This window comes from Alligator sinensis, unplaced genomic scaffold, assembly GCF_000455745.1.
Source record: "Alligator sinensis unplaced genomic scaffold, ASM45574v1 scaffold1238_1, whole genome shotgun sequence".
Taxonomy (NCBI): domain Eukaryota; kingdom Metazoa; phylum Chordata; order Crocodylia; family Alligatoridae; genus Alligator; species Alligator sinensis.
Genome location: NW_005842436.1, coordinates 586,799 through 608,789, shown reverse-complemented (window position 1 = coordinate 608,789; position 21,991 = coordinate 586,799). Strand labels below are relative to the sequence as shown.

The window sequence follows — 21,991 nt, the reverse complement described above, 5'->3', positions numbered from 1 at the left end:
GTAGGGAAGTTGTGGATTCTTCATCACTGGGGATGTTGAAGAAGAGGTTGGATAGCCACTGGTCAGGGACAACCTAGGTGTAGCTATTCCTATTTTCTATGCTATTCCTATTTTCTACCATGGGTATTTTCCCCCGACTCCTGCTTTTCTGCTGTGTCAGGATGATTTTAAGCCTCCCCAGAGCTGTTGGCTACAGCTAAGGCTGGGAACTTCAACTGGGGTGTGCTGATTCTCCTGCTAGGAGCAAAGCTGGAGGTTCCAGGCTAGAGTCTCTTGCCCCTTTGCTCAGGGTTAGACCAATTGCCATATTTGCGGTCAGGAAGGCATTTTACCCCTGGTCAGACTGGTATGGACTGTGGGAGTTTTTGCTTTCCTGTGCAGTGGAAAGCTTGGCCCTCTGCCCAGGCTCTCTTGAGTGTATATTGACAACATTTTATAGAAGCAGGACAGTAGCTGCTGTGGTTCTCCTGCTTTACCTGTGCAGGTGAGGGTGTTACGTCTATGTTGTGTCAGGGTTGAAGGTAGTCTTATGTAGACTTTAGATTATGGTTGTATGGGATGGTTTGGATAGAGGTGATCCTGCCTTGGACAGGGGGTTAGATTAGATGACCTCTGGAGATGCTTTCCAGCCCTGCTTCACTGTGACTCTGTGACTAAGAGTTTGTGTAAAGTTTTCATCCCTTTTGCCTGTTAGGAGAGAAGGGAGGGGGGTGTTGGTAAACTCTGACATCGAAGTAAAGCTGAACTTTGTCCTTATAAATGTGTTTCTTAAACAAATTGAAAGGTTGTTCAGAAAAAATTAAGGACAGTATTGGCAAAATGTTTATAGTATACCATTCATTCTAATCAGGTCTGTTGAAAATTGAGTATAAGAATAGATTTTTACTTTAAAAAATAAATAAATAAAACCTAAATGCTGTTTTTTTGCCAGTTCTTCCCAAGTAAATAATTTTCAAAGTAGAAAGTGGATGCATAAATGTGTCCCATCTTTAAAAAGAGAAAATCCAAAGATGTTCAGTATTACATGGAATGCAAAGATCATTGACAAGCTCTGCCCTATACGGGTTAATATCTAAATGTCCTATTTGGAAACTCCAACAAGTGTAACAGTGATACCCTGATTGCTCACCACCCTTATGAAAGGGCTCTTGGGGGCTTTAGGATTTGGCTGTCTTTAAAACCTTCCTTTTTGGCTGTCTCAGATTGTACATGCACTGCTGTGCTGTTTTCTGGGAGAATTGTGTGTTCCCCCAGTGATGATTTGGAGGGAGGAGGGGAGAGGTTGGGAGCTGGGAAGGTGTACACACTAACTGATTGCTTAACCACCAGTGATTAGGCAAGACCAGACCCTTCAAGAAACTTAGCAATTATTTTCTTTTATTAAAAATCCAAAGATCTGATTATCCTGGTTGAAAAGTAATTTTAAATTCAATAGACTGTGCATCCAGATATGCTGTCATAGACCTAAGTAGTCACAATAATCTAATCATTTTGACCTAGCAGTTTGCTATACTTTTTAATCTTTTTCCTTTCTCTCTTTCAGGCATTAGTTGGTTTCTCAGATTTCCAGATTTTTCAGGAGCTGATTAAAGGTCGAGAAGGCAATTCCTTCTATGAGAGCTGCATTTCTCAGATGCTGAGAATGGTGATGGAAGAAGGCTGTATCACTCAGAAACAGGTCCTCAGCTATCTGGGGAAATGCTTCAGAGTAAAACTTAACCTTCCTGAGTGGTATTCAAATGAACAAACAGCCGAATTTCTTTTGAGGTATGTATTCATGTAGGAGCATTTCACTGAATGATTGAGCTACAGAAAGGACTAATTACAACAGAAGCATTCACAACACATGGACATGATTTCTGAGGCTAGCTCCATTTTTGTGCATATGGAAGTGAAGGCACACAGTGCCTGATTGGAGTGTCTGTCTTTCTCAGTTTAGGCATTATAACTTTTCAAAAGAATTTTTCCTTGCCAATGTTTGGCTCTGACCAATTTGGTTATAAAAATCCATACAGGCTTAAGTATAGAACAGCATAGAATGAAAACTGTATGCATACCAGTCCTAGAAATGCTAAGGCTATAAAAGGTCAGTAGTTGCTAGAGATCATAGTACTTGCTTTTGGGAAAATACATTTTTTAGATGCTGCTCTGGCAAACTAGGAATACTATTCTTTTAGGTCCACATGAAAAAGTATTGAAAACCAACATTTGAAGCAGTCTGATAGCAGAGGAGGTTAGATTTAATGTTGCTTAGCAGTAGCAGTTCCAGAGTGTGTGTGTGTGTGTGTGTGTGGGTGTGTTCTTGTATTTACCATTTACCTGTGGACAGAGTTAATGGTGTGTCTAAATAAATAACTAGAGGTGCACCAATATATCAGTCCCATATCATATGGGCACCAATAAAAGAAAAATTAACATCATCAGCAATCGGCTTTTTTTGGCTGATGTGGCCGATAATGTCACTGATTTAAATGCTGCCTGCCTGTGTGCAGCAACAGCGTAGCATGCAGATGGCCAAGAGCGCAGCCAGGCAGCGTGGAGAGCAGCATTCGGCTGGTCTGTTGTGGGGGAAGGGGCATGGGGGAGGGCAGACTAAGGCCCCTGTGGTGAGGGAGGGAGTGGAACAGGGCGGGGCATGGGACAGAGCTGTGGCTCATCCAGGTGGGCAATTCCCATCACTGAACACACCCCGGGAGGGTGCAGGGGCGTGTGCCCCCCAGATCTGTGCGCAGGGCAGGCTGCCACTGCGGGCGGGGGTCAGGGGTAGTGCCAAGGTCTTCTCAGCAAGGGGTGGGGCTGGGTTAGGGCTGCACTCAGGGCGGGCAGCAGTTGCGCTGGGAGGGGAGCTATGGGGGCAGGGGGTTGCAGCCACCCCAAAATTCACTGTAGCCCCCATCCCAGCACTGCCGCCTGCCCTGAGCACAGCCTGGTTCAGCCTCCTTGCTGGGTGCCTCTGACCCACAGTAGCAGCCTGCCCTCGCCCCATGCACAGATCCAGGGGCACATGCCCCCATGCCTCCTACTCTCTGTGCCCCCATACAGGCCGCAGCTCCGTCCCATGCCCCACCTTGTCCTGGCTGGGCAGTGCCTGCCCCAGCACCTATCCCAGCCCCAGTCCCTCCCTCACCGTGGGGGGACTCGGTCTGGCCCCCCTACCCCCCAGTCCTTCCTTCCCCCACAGTGGATTTACCAGCCAGACACTGCTCTCCATGCTGCCAAGCCACATATTGGCAATCGGATCGGTATTGCCTGATATGGCTTGTTAAAAATCGGCCATCGGTATCAGCCCAAAAAATCTCTTATCGGTGCAGCCCTGTAAGTAACACCACAAGTTGTATGAGGTCCATGTACAAAATTCAGGCATTATGTGGACCTGGCTTATTAGTCCATGGCTACAGTAGGGTTTGTAGTGTTGTTGTAGCCATGATGGTCCAAGAAGTGTCTGAGAAGCAAGGGTTTTTGTGATTTCTTCTATTGGGCCAACTGGGAGAGTATGTGCCATGCCTGAGAACTTGTCCAATGGTTCTCCCAAATATACAGTTGATCCAATAAAAGATAACACAGGAAAGCCTTGCCTCCATAGCAACATAAGTTTTGTGCTTATAAACCGTGAACTGAGTTTAAAAATTAACAAATCCAGAGCCTCTTTATCCGAGTAGGGGAATTGATGGCAGCAGTACAAGTTCCCCTGCTAAAGTGCCTCAGTTTTGTCCTGGAGAATGGTATGTCTTAGCAATCAGAGGTAAGTTACCAAATCCACTGAGTTAGTAGCATTCTGAAATTGCAAAATGTTTGTGGCCATGTGGAAAACTGTCATCCAGTTAGGTTTTGAGTTAGTGCCTAGAATTTGGTCAACGGCTATTTTAGTTTTAGCTTAGAAAATGGATTGTGTTAGAAATATAATCAATTATCCCTTTCTTTTCTGTTCTGCAGTCAGTGCATCTGCATACACTTAAAAACCAAAGTTGACAAGTTCTACTTACTTTGTCTTATGACCCGCAAGCTGTTTGCTTTTGCTAAAGAGGAATGCATGGAGGAGAATCCAGACAGCCTCATGAATCAGGAGGTGCTCACACCTGGACAGCTTTACCTCATGTTCCTGAAGGTAAGACCTTAAGAGAGTGTGAGAATTGGTAGGATCAGTAAACATGTTGAAATAAGAGTGTATTTCTGTGGTATGGTGGATTTCTTCCTGTGACTGAAAAGGCAGATGAATCTCTGGTATATTATGGTGAGTGCCAAGTTCTATCTCCATTTGAAATGGGACTGATTATGCTTATCCTGTGTGAAGGACTGATGTACAGGGAGAAATCTCTCCCTCCCTCATAAGTGGAATGAATACGTGTGTGTGTGTGTGTGTGTGTGTGTGTGTGTGTGTCAGGAGGGTGTTGGTTGTAGCATGTTGGTCTAAGGACATAGGCAGACAAGGTTCCTTGGGTAAATGTGATTATCTTTTATTAAACCAACTAAATAATAGTTGGTTTAATAAAAAATATTTATTTTATTTGGTCTAATAAAATAAATATTTAGTTGGCCTAATAAAATATATCATGTAAAGAACCTTGTCTGTCCGTGTGTTTGTGTGCATACACGAGTGGACAAATAGTATCCTCCTAATGATACTAACATAGGATTCTCATCCCTCCATCAGCTGCCCAGCCCTAAGCTGATGCAGCTTCCTAGTTTGGCACATGTGTTGCAAGTTTTCCATTCAAGCCAATTTATGCTTATACTTCAACTTCACTATTGTGTTATTTCGGAACCACCTTGTGCCAAGCTTACAGGAGTCTTTTATGGGTGCCTCAAGGACTGCCTGCGGATATGCTTGGTTCTTGAAATGCTCAAGATGCATCTCTCTAGCAGATTTCACACATATTCATCATGTGAGGCTCTGGAAGTGTAGACTTTTTACATGACCATAGCATGGAGCATCTGTCTGTTGGGGTCCATGCAACGAAGCTAGAGGACTTCACTTCCATCTTCCTTCAAAACCATCTCTAGAAAGGGAAGGCAAACTTCTTTGTCTGCTAAATCTTCATGGACGAATCTCAAAGCCTCAAGAAAGCTTGGACTATGAGGGGCTGTTCCCCAGAGGATCTTTAGCTTTTTGAGTACTGCAAAGCTGACCCAACAAGCACAGGTTGAGAGAGAACTTGCATCAGGGTTTCAGGAAAACACAGCAAAGTATGCAACAGCAGGTAGCAGGGCAGCAGAGCCCCAATCGTGGGGTTCTCAGAGCAAGCACTGAGGGGATACCTTGGTGTCTGAGCCTAGGGGAATTTTTCTGTTCGGTGCAGTGCTGTCTGTTAAGATTCAAATAAACCAAAACATCAGGAATGGGTGCAGGAAGTGTCAGAATCGAGCTTCACAGCATCAGAATTGAGGCAAAACTTGCCTCTTAAAAACCTGTTAAGCTACTCAGGAAGGCTTAGAAATCTCCACAAGGATACATATTGAGCTGGTTTGCAGGGATCACCTTTCTCCAGCATGGTACAGGAAAAACGGGCCTTGTATAAATAGAAGCAGTACTAGGGAGCTTCATCTGTGGCACAGGATGTTCACTGGGGCTATGGCTTAGGACAGGGGTGTCAAACCCTATGGTCTCCAGGCCAGATCCAGCCTATTGAGCTGTTCCCTCCGGTCCGTGGAGCTCTCGGAAAGTCAGGGAATGCCAGGGGGAGGACACGGATGACTTGCCTCAGAGTCTGTGGCTATGGGGCCGCGTTGGGCGTGGATATTTGTGGCAGGAGGGCAAGTGAGGATTGTACTGACAAACCCACTTGGCCTCCTGCTGCCGTATCTGTATCTAGCCTGCAAGAAGTCCTGCCATCCAGACTTGGGGTGGGGGAGCAGGATGAGTTTGACACCCCTGGCTTAGGATGTTCTGTCCAGGCTGATGACCAGGAAACCAAGAGTAAAAAGCTTGTGTGGGGAGGTCTTTAAAGAAGTAGAGTTGCAAGTAAATAACTCTCCTTAGTGAAAAAAAAGTGGCTGAAGAATATACTAGGCGTGAAGCTAGAGGGAAGACTTAAATATCTTGTTCTTATTTTAGCTTGTTTTTTTACTGTACAGCATTCTGGGAACAACCCCTATATTTAAATTGCCTGACGACTTTTAAGGATCTTGCAGCCTGTCTAATTTTAGAGTTGTTTATCATCATTTCTTTAAATCTCCTTAACGTTTTGAATCGCTGCCTGTTGCAGTGGTGCATTGCATAGCCATCATGAGTCTGTTATAAGAACCTGTTGTCAAACAGCACCAAAGCTCTTACTTGAACCTAGGTAAGGCTGTTCTTGTCCTGTGTCCAGTGATACCTGAGCTGAAATGTTTTCAGAAGCCAGTACTGTGATTTTTTGCAGGCAGTGGAAGCTATAAGTGTATTTGCCCAATACTTATAACACCTGAGGATGGCAAAGTGTAGCCACCAGTGCTTATTGAAAGGGCTGTACCCTCCCCTGCCACACACTATTTCCTGAACCAGTAGTAGTAAAAGCTGTGTTGATGTGGCACTCCAGAAGGGCCAATAAACACCACTAAGAAAAAAGGTAGTTGACCCACTAACAACTATGAACTCCAGCAGGTCCCACTGCTTCAAGCTGAGGAGGTCGCACAGGTTACTATATCACAACACTGCCTTGCCCTGTATAGATGTGAGCTCCATTTTTGGGTTCCACTATCTAGGCCAGTGATTTTCAACCAGGGTGTCATGAGATCCTTTTAAGGGTCCCGTGAGTGGCCTCACACTATTAGCACTGTTCAGCATGCAAACACCTATATGTGATTCACAAGGTAAACCCAGAAATTTCAAATGGGAATCCATAGTGTCAAAAACCTTCTGACCTATTGTAGTCTTTCTGAGTTCTTTGCAACAGAAGAGTTGCACTATTATTTTTCTGTAGTTGAAAAATAAGTGAAAACTAAGACTGGAATTTTACAGGATGTGCCTTGAGTCTAGGAGCTTTGAATCTAAAAAGGGCAAGAACCACTGCTCTAGGCACTCATTTCAGCACAAATATTAACAGTAACATTAGTTTCACTGAAGACACAAAAAAGGTTAGGTTTTATTTTACTTTGTTGTGTTTTAGGTGATTCCTAAAGCCTTTTAGAGAGCAGTTTAGTTGTGAGAAAAGCCGACAGTGGCTATTGTAGTTGTGATTATTTTAGAATGTTTGGTGTTGTGGAATGAGAGGTGTAAATTGTAGGAGATGATGCAGGGATACACATTTGCACGTGCTGGGAGAAATTTCTGAAAATACTTAAACACAAGGATTTTTGTGAGCTGTACCTTTTATTGGACCAGCTGTATGGTTGGAATAAAGTTAGACAAGCTTTCAAATGCAAGGTATTCCTCATACTTAGGACATCTAGTATCCTAGAAATTAAAGATTGGATCATTTTTCCTCCTCCAAAGATTAATTCCTTTTTTTTTTTTCTGCCAATGAAGGAGGTTCTCTCCACCGTTAGACTGCACATTCTAGGTTGTAAATGTGAGAGGTGTTTTCATCCTTTTACTTTCCTAGCTTAATTTTTACATCTTTTATTTTTGCTCCATAGGAGAGGATGGAAGCATGGTTGCTTTCTATTAAATTAGCCTTAAACAAGAGAGCTCAGAAGACCAATGTAACTATAAATTCAGAAAATTTGATGAAGCTATTCAGTATGGGAATAGATGTAACAAGGCCATTTGAGTATCTCCTTGCTACTGGTAACCTACGATCTAAAACAGGTAAATCTTAAGATAAGGAAATCTTTTCAGAAATAGTGTGAAATGTGGTAGAGTTTTAGCTCTCCACAGAGAAATGCTGATGGAAACAATGACTTTTCCCACAAATGTTATTTAAAATATCTTCTCAACTGAAAGTTCCTGCAAAATCAGTTGAATTCATTAAGTTCAGAATGATGGGAAAGGTGCTTTTTTGTTTTTGTTTTTTTTAACAAGACTATTATTTTTTCCCCTCAAATGTTGTATTGTATATATGCTACAGTCATATTTTTTTAATATTCGGGTGCTAGCTCTAAAATTGTACATATATATATATAACTTTAGTATAACCATGTTAAAAAGAAGCAGCACTACTAAGTGCTTTTAAACTGTCCAGCACAGAATGTAGAGGTGCTAACTATTCTTGTTTCTACTGCCTAAACATTATATGTCAGCTGCTACCTGGAAGCAGTATGTCACATGGATGGTTCATTTCAGTGCTCACTGAGTCCATGCTGCCTCTGAGCTTGCAAGCATTATATGCTGTTTTGTCTTATAAGAATTGGAGTGAGGCTTTAGAGGCCATAACATTTCTAGATGAAGCAAAACTTCAATATGAATAAGGGAACAAATGTTCATATCTTTATGAAAAGAAAATTGTCAGCTTGGAAATCATTCATTCATTCTTTCCAGATAAATCCCATCTATCTGTTCAGCGATATATTGTTACCAGTTTGAGCTGAATTTGATCTAATGTCCTAGGGCAGGGCTGTCCAACTTGTGACCAGCGAGAAGCTGTACATGGTCTGTAGGACACTGAGCTGCACACCATGGGGGCTATACATGCCCCATCACCTGTCTTCCCACCCTCCTTGCTGCATGCAGAGTGCAGCTCCCTCTGTTAGATGTCATGTTGGCAGGGCAGACAGCTTTGTCCCTCTTGCTGCCATGCATGCAGCAGTGACACCTTTGCTTGTAGCCACTTGTGCTATGCTGTACTGTATCCAGGGACAGGAAACAAAAACTGGAGAGGCAGAGAGAGCCTGGAACCCTCAGCTAATAAGAGCCTGCAGGTCTCATGCTAACCCCTTTGTGGGCTACGTGTAGCCCACAGGTTCCCAGTTGGACAGTCCTGATTTATAGTGTAAATGTTCTGTAGCCTTTTTCCAGTTCATTAAACAGCCCAAATGCAGGTATGCCTTTTAGCTAAGACCCTCCTCTGAATCTTTTAGTATTCCATCCATGAGCACAGTGAAGCTGATGGTTGAAATTACGCTATACAGACATACCTCATCAAGAGCTGGATCAGTCAACATGAAAATGGGTTTTTTGGGTTTTTTTCTTTTTAAAGGTCTAGGCCTGCTTCAAGATTCAGGTCTGTGCGTTGTAGCAGACAAACTGAATTTTATTCGCTACCTCTCCCACTTCCGCTGCGTACACAGAGGTGCTGCATTTGCCAAGATGAGAACTACCACAGTGCGCAAACTGCTGCCAGAGTCCTGGGGATTCCTGTGCCCTGTGCACACACCTGATGGAGAGCCCTGCGGCCTGATGAACCATATGACAGCTGTCTGTGAAATAGTGACACAGTCAGCCTCTACACTGTCCCTGCCACCTTTGCTGTGCTCATTGGGTAGGTTTTATTGAATTAATACTAAGAGAACTTATTATTTAAGAAAAGATGCATAGTCTTCTGTTGTAGACGTCACAAATCTGTCTCTGCAGGAATACGCATCTTAAATGTCTTTAGTTATCTGGCATTGAAACAAAAGCACTGCAACATCTGAACCCGTGGGTGTGGACTGACATAATAATTTCCAAGCTTAACAGACTTGAAAGTGTTTCAAAAAATAGTGTTTCAGCTGCTGGATGTAACATTTCAGCTGTCCTGCCCCATGGTAGGGTCCCTAGAAACACTCAGAGTACTGGGGGCAGAAGGAGCCCGGTGGCAGGGGAGCGGGCAAGCTGTTGGACTGTTCACCTTCCTTCCCTTTCCTGTGGAGTAGGGGGATGGAGGAAGCACAGCACTGGTCTGGGGAACCTGTGAATTCCCAACCCCCTGCAAACGTAACAGGAAGTTACATTTCTAAATCTAAATAATACTCTAACTAATACCTCATTTGAAGAGGTTCTGTTTTGGAATGCCACAAAGAGCATTTATGCCTGGCCTTTTGAGACAATTCAGAGGCATTTAAAGTGCTTCAAATGTTCTGTTTCTCCACAGCCTGGATTTGTTGAAATTTGGTTAATGACAAGTAATGCATTGCTCTAAGCCAGAGCTTTCCAAACTTTTCATGTTGGCGACACATTTTTTAGACATGCATCATTTCGCGACACAGTAATTCAGTTCCGGGGGAGGGGCCAAGGGAAGCAGACACGAGTAAGGGAGCTCAGCGGTGCCCTTCCGCAAAATTTTCTGCATTTCGCGCAACACACCTACGTACTGCCGCCGACACACTAATGTGTCGCGGCACACAGTTTGGAAAGCTCTGCTCTAAGCAGTGATATTTTTGACAGGTAAACACTGGCAAAAGAAGCAAATTGTTTATTGGTATGGTAAGCACTAGAAGCTGCATACTGTAAAATAAACGTGTGCTTATATACAGAAAGATGAATGAGTGGAAAGGTCTTTACCAAGTGTGTTAATATTCTATCTTCCAATGTTTACTTAGTTACAAGAATTCTTAGTTCATCTAAGAATATAATTTTCTTTTGATCATTGAATGACTTCATTCTTTAAATTTGGGTACAAGGCATGCAGAACATGAAAAATATAGTCTGTCTTTTAGATTCTTTAATGTATATATGTTCTTGGGAATGTCAAATATAAATAGAGTAACTGTAACGGAGATGTGAAATCTGGGACACTGCCCCTACCCCTCCGGTGCTGCAGGGGGCAGGACACCAATGGTATTCAGGCAGATAATGAGTCAGTGACCCATTGTCTTAATGACCCATTGTTTCCTTCACAGATATTAACCAATCCCCTTTTTAATGGTTATTCCACTAATCAAGCTAACCTATTAGATATATTTTGCTGTCTGCTAGGGCTTCCTGTTTTACAGCTCTTGCCACTTTGCCTCCCAACTCCGCACCCAGGACACTCATTTTAATTTTCACCAGCCTCAGAAATCGGAGACTGTCCCTGCCAATGAATTATTCATGTCCTTGTTTTTTTTTCTCCCAGGTGTTACCCCAGTTGATGGGACTCCAAGCCAAACTTATGCAGAGTGTTACCCAGTTGTAGTGGATGGTTCCTTGGTGGGCTGGGTAGAGAAAGATTTGGCTCCTGAACTTGCAGATACCCTTCGGCGCTTTAAGGTAGCATGACTTCACCAAAAGAACTCTGAATCTAGCACTGGAAAATGCAGTGTAGTGCATCATGAGACTTCAGGATCTGAAAATTTTAGCATTTCCTTCTAATTTTTTTCCCATTAATTTCTGTATCTGGCCCATTAATTTGGTTTTATTTGAGTTTGAATTTGATTATATGTTTATTACATTTTATATTATGATTATATCAATTTTATAAAACATTAATTCTACGATGCCTTTACATAATCCTAAAAATGTTAGGGGGCTTTGAGTTTTATAGCAGTTGGCTGCAGATTTTTAAACTTCTCTTGTTTTTATTTGTGGAGCTCATTGGCGACGCATAGGGGTGCACATGGGTGCATGTGTACCCCCTGAGTGTGGCAGTGCACCCCCTGCAAAAAGGTGCCGCCGACACTGCTGGAGGTGCCTGCGGGCAGTTGCTGCTTGCCCGCCCCTCCCCTCGCTGCCAACACTGCCAGCCGTGTCTGTGGGCGGTCCGCAATTGCCACTGGCTGCTGCCAGCAGCATCTGTGGGTGGTCGCTGACCACTGGTCGGCACTCACTCCACCCCCACCCTCCACCACCAACAGTGGCACGGCCACCTGCAGAAGCTCCCTGCTTGCCATTGACAGTGCTGCTGCCACCTGCCGCGTTCATGGTAGAGCTATTTATGGGGCTAAGATTTTAATTTGGCAGAAAACTAGCCTATGTAATGCAAAAAAAAGTGATTCAGATTTCTAAATAGTTATTTCCTTCTGGGAACAGGTGTTGCAAGAAAAGAAAATTCCAGCATGGACAGAAGTGGTTCTTGTTCCAATGACAGGAAAACCAAGTCTATATCCAGGATTATTCATCTTTACTACCCCTTGCAGGATGGTACGGCCTGTGAGAAACTTGGCCTTGGGAAAGGAAGAATTGATTGGTACTCTGGAACAGGTATTGTGCAAGTGTCCCTATAATGCGTGTGTGTGTGTGTGTGTGTGTGTGTGTGTGTGTGTGTATTTTTTTTTTTTTACAAAACTGGCCAGTAGCAAGATCTCCTTCAGCCAAAAATAACATTGACAGAACATTTATGAAGAGTAAAAACAAAGTGATGGTGCCCACAGATTAATTAGAATTTTCAAAGATCAGTCACACAAACGTATCTTCTTGATTTGTTTTTCTGGTAACTACAGTGTATTTATAAGGATTTTTTGTTACCTTTTGAGTTACTCTTACAGAAGGCTTTTGATACAGTCTCCTCCAACATTCTCACAAGCATGCTAAGGAAGTACAGGTTGGATGAATGGACTGTAAAACAGATAGAAACCTGGCTGGATTATTGGGTGCAGAGGGTAGTAGTCAATGGCTCAATGTCTGTTTAGCAGCTGGTATCGTGGAGTGACCCAGGGGTTGGTCCTGGGGCCAATTTTGTTCAATATTTTCATCAATGAGCTGGAAGATGGGATAGAGTGAACCCTCAACAAGTTTGTAGACGGCACCAAGCTGGGGAGAGTAGTAGATACGCTGAAGGGTAGGGCTAGGATTCAGAGAGATCTCAACAAATTGGATGATTGGACTAAAAGAAATCTCATGAGTTTTAATTAGGACAAGTGCAAAGTCCTGCACTTGGAATGGAACAATTCCATGCACCAGTACAGGTTGGGGACCAACTGGCAAAGCATCAGCTCTGCAGAAAAGGACCTGGGGGTTACAGTGAGCAGTAAACTGAATATGAGCCAACAGTGTGACTTTGTTGCCAAGAAGGCTAACAGCATACTGGGCTGCATTTGTAGGAGTCTTGCTGGCAGATTGAGGGAAGTAATTATTCCATTTCTACTCTGCAGTGGGGAAGCCACATCTGGAGTACTGTGTTCAGTGTTGGGCCTGCCACTATACAAAGGATGTGGACAAGTTGGGGAGAGTCTAACAGAGGACAACAAAAATATTTAGGGGACTTGAGAGCATGACTTATAAGGAGAGGCTGAGGGAACTGGGTTTATTTAATCTGGAGAAGAGAAGGCTGAGAAGGGATTTAATAGCAGCCTTTAACTATCTGAGGTATGGTTCCAAGGAGGATATAGACTGTTCCAAGGAACTAGACTGTTTTCAGTGGTGGCAAATGACAGAACAAGGAGCAATGGCCCCAAGTTGCAGCAAAGGAAGTTTAGGTTAGATATCAGGAAAAACTTTCTTACTAGGAGGGTAATAAAACACTGGAACAGGTTTCCCACAGAGATTGTGGACTCTCTGTCCTTGAAGGTTTCTAAGACCCAGCTAGACAAAGCCTTGGATGGGATGATCTAGTTGTGGATGGTCCTGCTTTGAGCAGGGGTTGGACTAGATGACCTCCTGAGGTCCCTTTCAACCCTCATTTTCTATGATTCTATAAATTTTGCTGTTAATTTTTCTTTTCTGGGTGGGATTAATATCTTACGTGCATCTGTCCTCTGGTGTTTTCAGAAAGAATCCAACTCAGAGACTTTAAAATCCAAAATACCTAAGGCTGGAAAGCTGGAATAACCTTCTACCCTTCTCTCTACCCGCTTTCATACTTTCAGACTCTCCTTTCCTTCATTAGGTTTGTGAATGTGCTATCTGAGATATGGGTAGTTTCATTCAGTCATCTTGTATTTTGCATAAATCCTACTTGCACACTGGTATAGTTAGTTGTGTTCAGTAACAACCGAAGGGATGAGAGAGGAGGCTAGTAGCAGAAGGCTGTACTTGTTGGCACCTTTAGAGACTAACTAGTTCAGAGAATCATACATTTTGTAGGCGACAGTGCCACAGCACCCTGGGGTGCCTTGAGAGCCTCTTAGAGGTGCCACAAAGTATTAGCATTGTTAGGTATGCAAACATAATTCACAGGGAAAAATGAAAAATTTCAGCTAGGAATCCATAGCGTTAAAAAAGTTCTGACCTGCTGTGGTCTTTCTGAGTCCTCTGCAATAGAAGAATTGCTTTAGTATTTTTCTGTAGTCCAAAAATGAGTGAAAACTAAAAACTGGCATTTTCCAAAGGGAGCCTTGAGTCTAAAAAACAAGAATCGCTTCTCTAAAGTGTTATCCTGTCCTGTCTTCAATGGCTTTCAGTCCTCCCATTGTAGACAGCATTTATTTACTGTGTTTCCCTTTAAAAAGATCGGGTTAATGGTGGTCTCTGCTTCTCTCAGGTCTTCATGAACATTGCTGTCCTGGAGGATGAGATTATGCCTGGAGTGACTACCCATCAAGAGCTCTTTCCTCACAGCATGCTGAGTGTAGTTGCCAACTTCATTCCTTTCTCGGATCATAACCAGAGTCCAAGAAACATGTATCAATGTCAGATGGGTAAGTATTGTATTAAATAATGCCACCCTGCATTTAAAGGTTGAACCAAGCATCCACTTCGGGCAGAAAGGAGGAATCAAGTTCTTAACTCCTTCAGTCCCCCTTTTGTGGCATCTTCTCAGCAGAGTGGTATTGGAAAAACAGATCTGCAGCTTAATTTTTTTTCTGAACATAGTAAACTGAATATATTCAAAACTTGCATCGCTGATATGTTTTTATCAGGAGCAATGAACATTTTACAGTACAAAACTGTTGGACAGGGATGTTCCATTTAAAATTGTAATAGTAAGAAATAGAAAATTTAAAAATATTTCTTTTCCTATAATAGGAATTTAAGAAACTGTCTGGAATTTGATCCAGGGACAAGAGAGAAAATGCTAACTTAAGTTAACACTATCTTAAAGGGAGAGTTTAGACAAACTTTGGATTTGGGGAAAATACCAACTTTTATCAGTACATATGGAAACCTGTGGGGTTGAATTGGTTTTATCACTAACAGCCACAGTGAAACTTAGTGTCTTTTTGTTACTTGATGAATCTCACTCTTTTTGTAGGGAAGCAAACTATGGGATTTCCACTTCTTACTTATCGGGACCGCTCAGATAATAAGCTGTACCGACTTCAGACCCCTCAAAGCCCTTTGGTACGGCCATACATGTATGATTACTATGACATGGACAGCTATCCAGTTGGTACCAATGCAGTCGTTGCTGTCATTTCCTACACAGGCTATGACATGGAAGATGCAATGGTAAGTCATTGAAAAGGAAATGTAATGCTATCTTGTCTCATGGGGACAAGAGTCAATAGCTCAAGAGGCCCTTTCCAGTCCTGTGAACATAAATTCTCAAATCTCTAGATATTCTCTAGTTGTAAAGACATGAACTGAAAATCATCTTACTACTTCAGCAAAACTGGCAAAATAAAATCATATACAATGTAACCTAATAAATCGGGCACGCTGGGGACTGAGCACCTTCTGGATATTTGAAAATGCCAGATTTTTGAAACCCGAGCAGCTGTTCACGGAGCAGGGGATGTAGGGGAGGGAAGCACCCGCCAGTCCCAGAGCAGCAACCGCTCACGGAACAGCGGCACAGGGTGGTGGATGGCAGCAGCAACCACCATGTGCAAGCTTCCCCCTCCATGTCTGGGGTGGGGCAGGGGAGAGCAGTGGCTGGTCCTGAAGCAGTGCCAGATTTTTGAGATCCGGATTTATGAGGTTATACTGTATAAATTTATACTAAGCTGCCGTAGGTAAGGAAAGAAATAAGAAACAATGCATACCCTCTACTTATCTCTACCACAGACTGTACCATAGGCGACTGAAGAGGGGGGCACATGCCCCCCCTGACACCATGTGCAAGCTTCCCCCTCCATGTCTGGGGTGGGGCAGGGGAGAGCAGTGGCTGGTCCTGAAGCAGTGCCTTAACAGGCCCTTTCCCGGAGCCTGCCACTGGCTTCTGTGGATGCGCCCCCCCCGATTCAGGAGGCACCAGTTGCCCATGGACTATACTATGCATTTTAAGTCTGGGACCCGCAACACGTTTACATTAGTGTGTAAAAATAAATAAAGAGATAGGGGGTGAACATAAAACAGATGTTACTCACTCAAATCTAGTGTAAAATTGCCCTGGGAAAAATCAGTGGTGAAACCTACACCATTGCAAATGTTGTATGCTTAGCTTATCCCAACATAACCATTGGCTCAAAATGACTGCCTATTCGCCTTTCCTTCCTCCTGCAGCGACAGCATGCTATAATAGTACCTACTCAACCAGCTTTCCCAGGGTAGCTATAGTATCTTGTCTCCAGCTCTGGCATCATTTACAATGGCAGGCAAAACTGGTGTATGTCACACCAGCATAAACCTATCATGTATCCAGGCCCTTAGACTCTGCTATAGAATGCCTGGGAAGAGGGCTTCCCCATTGCAGTCTTCTCTGACACTCCCGCCTAGCCTAGCTGCTCTGCCTGTTTTGTTGCTAGCCCAGGGTGCTTTGGGAGAGTCTAAATGTAGGAGCAGATGGTGCAGTATTGGAGGATAAAAGTTGGATGCTGATAAGCATTACTTCACTGGCTTCTGCTGGGGCATAGACTTCCAGCTATGATGAAGAAGGGGAAATATAGTGGGCTTAAAAACAGTTTTAATACTTATTGTATGTGGTGTGGTAGCATGGTGGGCCAGTGATTGTTAACTGTAACATTTCTTTTGGGTGCTGCATGTTCACCAGTTGAAAAGTAGCTTAAGTCTGAGACCTGTGTGTGTGTGTGTGTGTGTCTGTGAATGTGAGGGGATCAAGTCTGGAGTCAGTGGGAGCTGTGTTTTATAAGGAAGATCTTGTTTAAAAGGACTAGTTTTAAGCTGAAATGTAAATATCTTGTCAGCCAAAGTTTCTAACTCGGGGTCAAAGGGGCAGAAATACAGGAAATAACATGAGAAAAGGGTGTTTGTAAAATGGGGAGACTGTTCAATCAATGTAGGGTGCTGGCTTTAATGTTTAAAAATCAGGGTTTGCAAAAGCCTTGTTGGAAGGACTTTTCTTGGATTCTTGTTTAACAATGGATGTTTTTCAGATTGTGAGTAAGGCGTCATGGGAGAGAGGATTTGCACATGGAAGTGTTTACAAGACAGAGAGCATAGACCTCACTGAAAAAATCAAACAAGGAGATGACACTCTGGTGTTCGGAATCAAGGCCAATAATCCAAAGGTTACGCAGAAGTTGGATGCAGATGGGCTGCCATACATTGGATCCATTCTGCAGTACGGGGATCCTTACTACAGCTACCTTAACCTCAACACAGGGGAGAGTTTCATCGTTTATTATAAGTGAGTTTGAACCTTGATAGTTTCAGTGACAATCTCAAATGCAAATTTGAGAACCATTTTAACAACAGACAGTGCCATAAGGCTTCAAGAGTCCTTTGTACATTTTCTTGCCTTTGGAAAGAATGGGCATGCGTGTGCTTCTCCACATGATCCTTGCTTTGTTCGCAGTACACAGAGGGCTTTGTCTGGAAATTAATTGGGTGTTTTGTGGCACAAGATGCTCTTGTTGATAGGACCATGCCTCATTCATTACAGAAATTAGAAGGCATGTAGTGAATGAGGCAGGGAAATGAAAGGAGAAATGATCTCATGGTTGAGGCAGGTGAATGCTGCCTTGGAAAAATTGTTTCTATTTTTGCCTTTGCAACAGAGTTCTTATGTGTTGCTGGACAAGTTACTTAAACCAGATTCTTCCCAAATGTTCACTAAGTAGATACTTCTCAATTTTTTTACATTTTAGCAGATCCTGCGGTCTGCTTTTTGCAGAAGTTCTACACACTTGTAACTGCAACCAAACTGAGTAAGAGTTGTACTTCTAAACATGTGCTGTGTAAAGTATGCAAAGAATTGTGTCCCAAGTGTCTGCAATTGGGCACCCTAAATCAGTACTTTTGACCATAATCTTGCAAGACAGGTATAATACCCATTCATTTCACAAGGGTGTTGTGAATATAAGTTATGGTTATATTAAGTGCTTTGTGGGCTTATTCTTTTAAATATAGTAGAGGGTGGGTGTGTGAAAATCCAGGGAATTAGACAACTGCACTGTGTGTTTACAATTGGAGAGGTGCAGGGGTTCCAGGTTTCCTTCCAGGCTTGGGACAAGGATGTGCCTGCATGGCTACGAACTGGTCGACATCATCCAATTAAGCCTGTCTTGTCCCCATCTCCACTTATTTTCCCAGTCTCAGTCTGCTTGCCTCACCAGTCCTAGTTTCCTTCTTCAGGTTTTTTGCACAAGGCCCAGTCTCCTAGCTAATTGTATGATCTGCCCCCTCCCATGCCGCACCACAGGCTTTCAGTCCTAGTCTCCCTCTCTAGGATCATTGCCTTGTTTCTGGCTTGATCCCCATCACCTGTAGTTCCTAGTGCCAATCTCTTCTCAGCCTCCTCTTCTGATATGTTGGTATTTTTCCCCGGCAGTTTGCCTGGCCACTCCCCCCCCCAAATATGCATGTGCACACATCTTTCATCATATCTGGCTCTCAGTCAAGTTCCTTTTTACCCTCTCTTCTCTGTTCAGATCACATGGGTGCCAGCAAGGGCAGAGGAGAGAAGAGAAGAGGGATCAAATGAAACCACAGGAGATGTTTTCTAAAACCAACCCTAATATTATCTGATCTCTCTGTCTTCAAAACAGCTTCTTTCCCTGGGGAAGTGCCTTCTTACCCAACTCCCAGATGGTTTCCTGTGTCTTGGCTGCAATATTTATAGTCCCTTTCTGAAAGCAGTTTGAGATTACTTTTTCTTCAGGCAAAAGTGCCTGTAACAAAACTGTATAGTGAACTGTTCTGAAACTTTTGCTGACCTAATTTTCCCCTTCTCCCTTCCAGGAGTAAGGAAAGCTGCATTGTGGATAACATCAAAGTGTGCAGCAATGACAGTGGAAGCGGAAAATTTAAAACTATTTGCGTCACTGTGAGAATCCCTCGTAATCCGACTATCGGAGACAAATTTGCCAGCCGACATGGGCAGAAAGGTATTTTGAGCAGACTCTGGCCTGTTGAGGATATGCCATTTACAGAGAGTGGAATGGTTCCTGATATTCTCTTCAATCCTCATGGCTTTCCATCCCGAATGACCATTGGAATGTTAATTGAGAGCATGGCTGGGAAGTCTGCAGCGCTGCATGGCCTTTGTCATGATGCCACACCCTTCACGTTTTCAGAGAAAAACTCTGCCTTGGAATATTTTGGCAGGATGTTAAAGGCTGCTGGCTACAACTACTATGGCACAGAGAGGATGTATAGTGGGATCAGCGGGGTGGAGCTAGAGGCAGACATTTTCATTGGAGTTGTGTACTATCAACGCCTGCGCCACATGGTTTCTGACAAGTTCCAAGTGAGGACAACTGGAGCCAGAGATAAGGTCACCAACCAGCCCATAGGTGGAAGAAACGTTCAGGGTGGGATTCGTTTTGGAGAGATGGAACGTGATGCTCTGTTGGCTCATGGCACATCCTTCTTGTTGCATGACCGTCTGTTCAACTGCTCTGATCGTTCAGTAGCCCACGTCTGTGTGAAGTGTGGGAGCTTGCTTTCACCTTTGTTGGAGAAGCCTCCCCCATCCTGGTCTGCCACACGAAATAGGAAATACTGCTGTACTGTTTGCAACCAGAGTGACACAATTGACACAGTATCAGTGCCTTATGTCTTCCGATATTTTGTGGCCGAGTTGGCAGCCATGAATATAAAAGTGAAACTTGATGTGAAATAACACTCTGGACATGAGTAACAATTCATGTGCCATGGGGAAAGCTGAATTTGCCTATACTGACCTTTTTATTTGGAGAATTTTAAAGGATTAATTACTTGAAATCTTTCAACATCTCTAAGGCTTAGTAAATCTATATGCTTAAACTGGGAAGGTAATCTGCTAAATGATTTAAAAAAGAGAAAAGATGTGCATCCCCCTTATTAGTAATTTCTATCATGCAGTCCCTTGTGCTTGCCTTTCATACTGGCCAAAAGTCTTTTTGGAAAGTCAGAGCACTCCACACTACTCTCTTCATATTTATTGGGCCAGTCCAGGGGTGCTTAACCCCCTAGCCCATGGGTCTTATGAGGCCCATAGGGCTGCCCATAGGTTTGGAAATATGGCGATGGGAGTGTGGTAGCACCACTTCCCTGCTTCAAAATGTCCAGACCAGTGGGGAGCCCCGTGGGCCCTGCATGCTGGATTGGGCATTCGACCCCAGTGCATGGGGCTTGGCAGAGGCAGTGCTGGGCCCAGGGTGCAATCCTGACAGGAGTGAGTGAGAGGGCAGTAGGGATATGCTTGTGGCTGTACTCTGGTGATGAAGTCCCAGTCCTAGAGTAAGGGGCATTGTAAAGCTACTCTGTATTGGAGAGAGTGCCTCAGAGAGGCAGCCTCATTGGGGCTGCTTCTTTGGGCATGGCAGAGAGACATCAGCTCTGATCATTGGAGTGGAGCAAACTGCTGCCTCTGCTCTGTCTGTCTTGCTCTGCTTGCCAGTAAAAAAGGGCAGTGCCACCCTCAGCATTCAGGCAGTACAGGGATGGCCATTTCCTTGTGCTCCTGCACAGGCACTAAGAATGGAGAGAGCAGGTTTCTTGCTGCCGCCAAAGATTGCAAGCAGCCTAAGGCCAGCTGCTTCTGCTTTTCTCACTACAGGCTGATTTTTAAACAGGCTAGTTCTTTTCATGTAGGATTAGTCAGGTTCTAGATCAGGAGTGTCAAACTCATTCAGCCTTTGAGGCTGGACTGGACCCACAGACCAGCCCCATATTCCAGATCGGGAGTGGGTGCTGCATGTGGCACAGTCCTGATCCAACCACTGTTTTGCCCAGCCCTAGAGCCACCACTGCTCTGGGACTGTTAAGCATTGCCCCAGATCAACCTATACATGCAGCATGGCCCTGGAGTAGCTGTGTTGCTTGCAGCAGCTGCTCTACCCCCCTAGGATGAGAGCTAAAGCCAGGCATCCTGTGCTATGCACAGGGCCATCCAGTATACCCCACGTGCTGCCTGTGAGTCTTTCAGACCTGGGGCCAGATGATAAAGGTTCTGCAGACCAGCCATATATTTGACATCCCTGTTTTAGTTGGTGTGTCCCTTCCTGGTTTTCAGGTGGTAGCTGGTATAATGCTGCTGTACATGGGGGCAAAGCGCTGTGAAGAATAATTTTTCTTAAAGCTTTCTTATCAATTTGTTGTTATATTCATGGCAACATTATGCTGTAAAAATATATCATTTTTAGCTCATTTAAAATTTGTGGCAGAATATGACCTGGCACCATTCTCCCTGACATAGGACCCATGGTTGCCATTCTCAAATAGAATAACAAATCGGTTTAAGTGTTAACTAAGGGGACTCAATCTATACACACCTGTGTGCACCTGTAATTTCACTTGTGGGTAGCCCATGTGACTGCTTACAGGATCAAGGCCTAAGTAGTTATTACAGAAACAGGTCCACAATTTGTATTCAGCATCCGAGCACTGAATTATTTGCCAAGTATTATTGAGAGTACGAAAAAAAATACTTATTTAAAAAAATCCTTATTTGCTCCACAGGCCAATATAACATAAATGCCCCAATGAAAGAGCTTTTTGTAAACATTATTTAAAACAAATTAAGATCTGAGAGAATGTTTTGAATCCTTAAAGTCATGGGAGGATAGTGGAGACTGCTTACTTTGCTGCCGGAGTTTCACTTACTCTTGCTGACATGAGAATAAATATTTTTTTCTTTTTTATATTAAGGATGGTAGAAACATTTATGTATTAAACAAATACAAAACTGGCTTGCAGAATTCATATAAAACTAAAACAAATTATGCTAAAATCTGTGAACGCTACCTCAAGAGGTTATTAACTTGCAAATATATTGTGTTTTCTAGTAATTATTATGACAAGTAAATTTCCAAATGGAAAAAATCATTGCTTGTGATTGTAATGTAGTTTCTGTTTACAGTTGAAACTTCCATCCTCTTCAGTATCTTCATACAAGTCAGATGGGATGGGAAATTAAATACGCTGGATCCAAAGTGGTGTGTATGATGGATGTGGAACAATACTTAATGAAAGGAAAGCATCCTAAAATGTTCTCTACCTCCTCCTTTAGAGTCTGTTTATAAAACTGATTTCTAT

The 21,991-nt window shown here is 43.4% G+C and overlaps 1 protein-coding gene across 1 annotated transcript in view; it reads left to right on the top strand.

The window, feature by feature from the left end:
• The window catches only part of POLR1B (RNA polymerase I subunit B), a 32,724-nt gene extending 10,946 nt beyond the window's left edge, over positions 1 to 21,778 (top strand). Inside the window, exons 5-14 of the mRNA XM_006030293.3 lie at positions 1,544 to 1,767; positions 3,934 to 4,105; positions 7,555 to 7,726; positions 9,054 to 9,335; positions 10,890 to 11,023; positions 11,783 to 11,953; positions 14,172 to 14,328; positions 14,883 to 15,079; positions 16,906 to 17,159; positions 18,713 to 21,778. Coding sequence (XP_006030355.1) covers positions 1,544 to 1,767; positions 3,934 to 4,105; positions 7,555 to 7,726; positions 9,054 to 9,335; positions 10,890 to 11,023; positions 11,783 to 11,953; positions 14,172 to 14,328; positions 14,883 to 15,079; positions 16,906 to 17,159; positions 18,713 to 19,595 — 2,646 coding nt within the window. The 3' untranslated portion in view covers positions 19,596 to 21,778. The remainder of the gene's footprint in view (positions 1 to 1,543; positions 1,768 to 3,933; positions 4,106 to 7,554; positions 7,727 to 9,053; positions 9,336 to 10,889; positions 11,024 to 11,782; positions 11,954 to 14,171; positions 14,329 to 14,882; positions 15,080 to 16,905; positions 17,160 to 18,712) is intronic.
• The last annotated feature ends 213 nt before the right edge of the window (positions 21,779 to 21,991 follow it).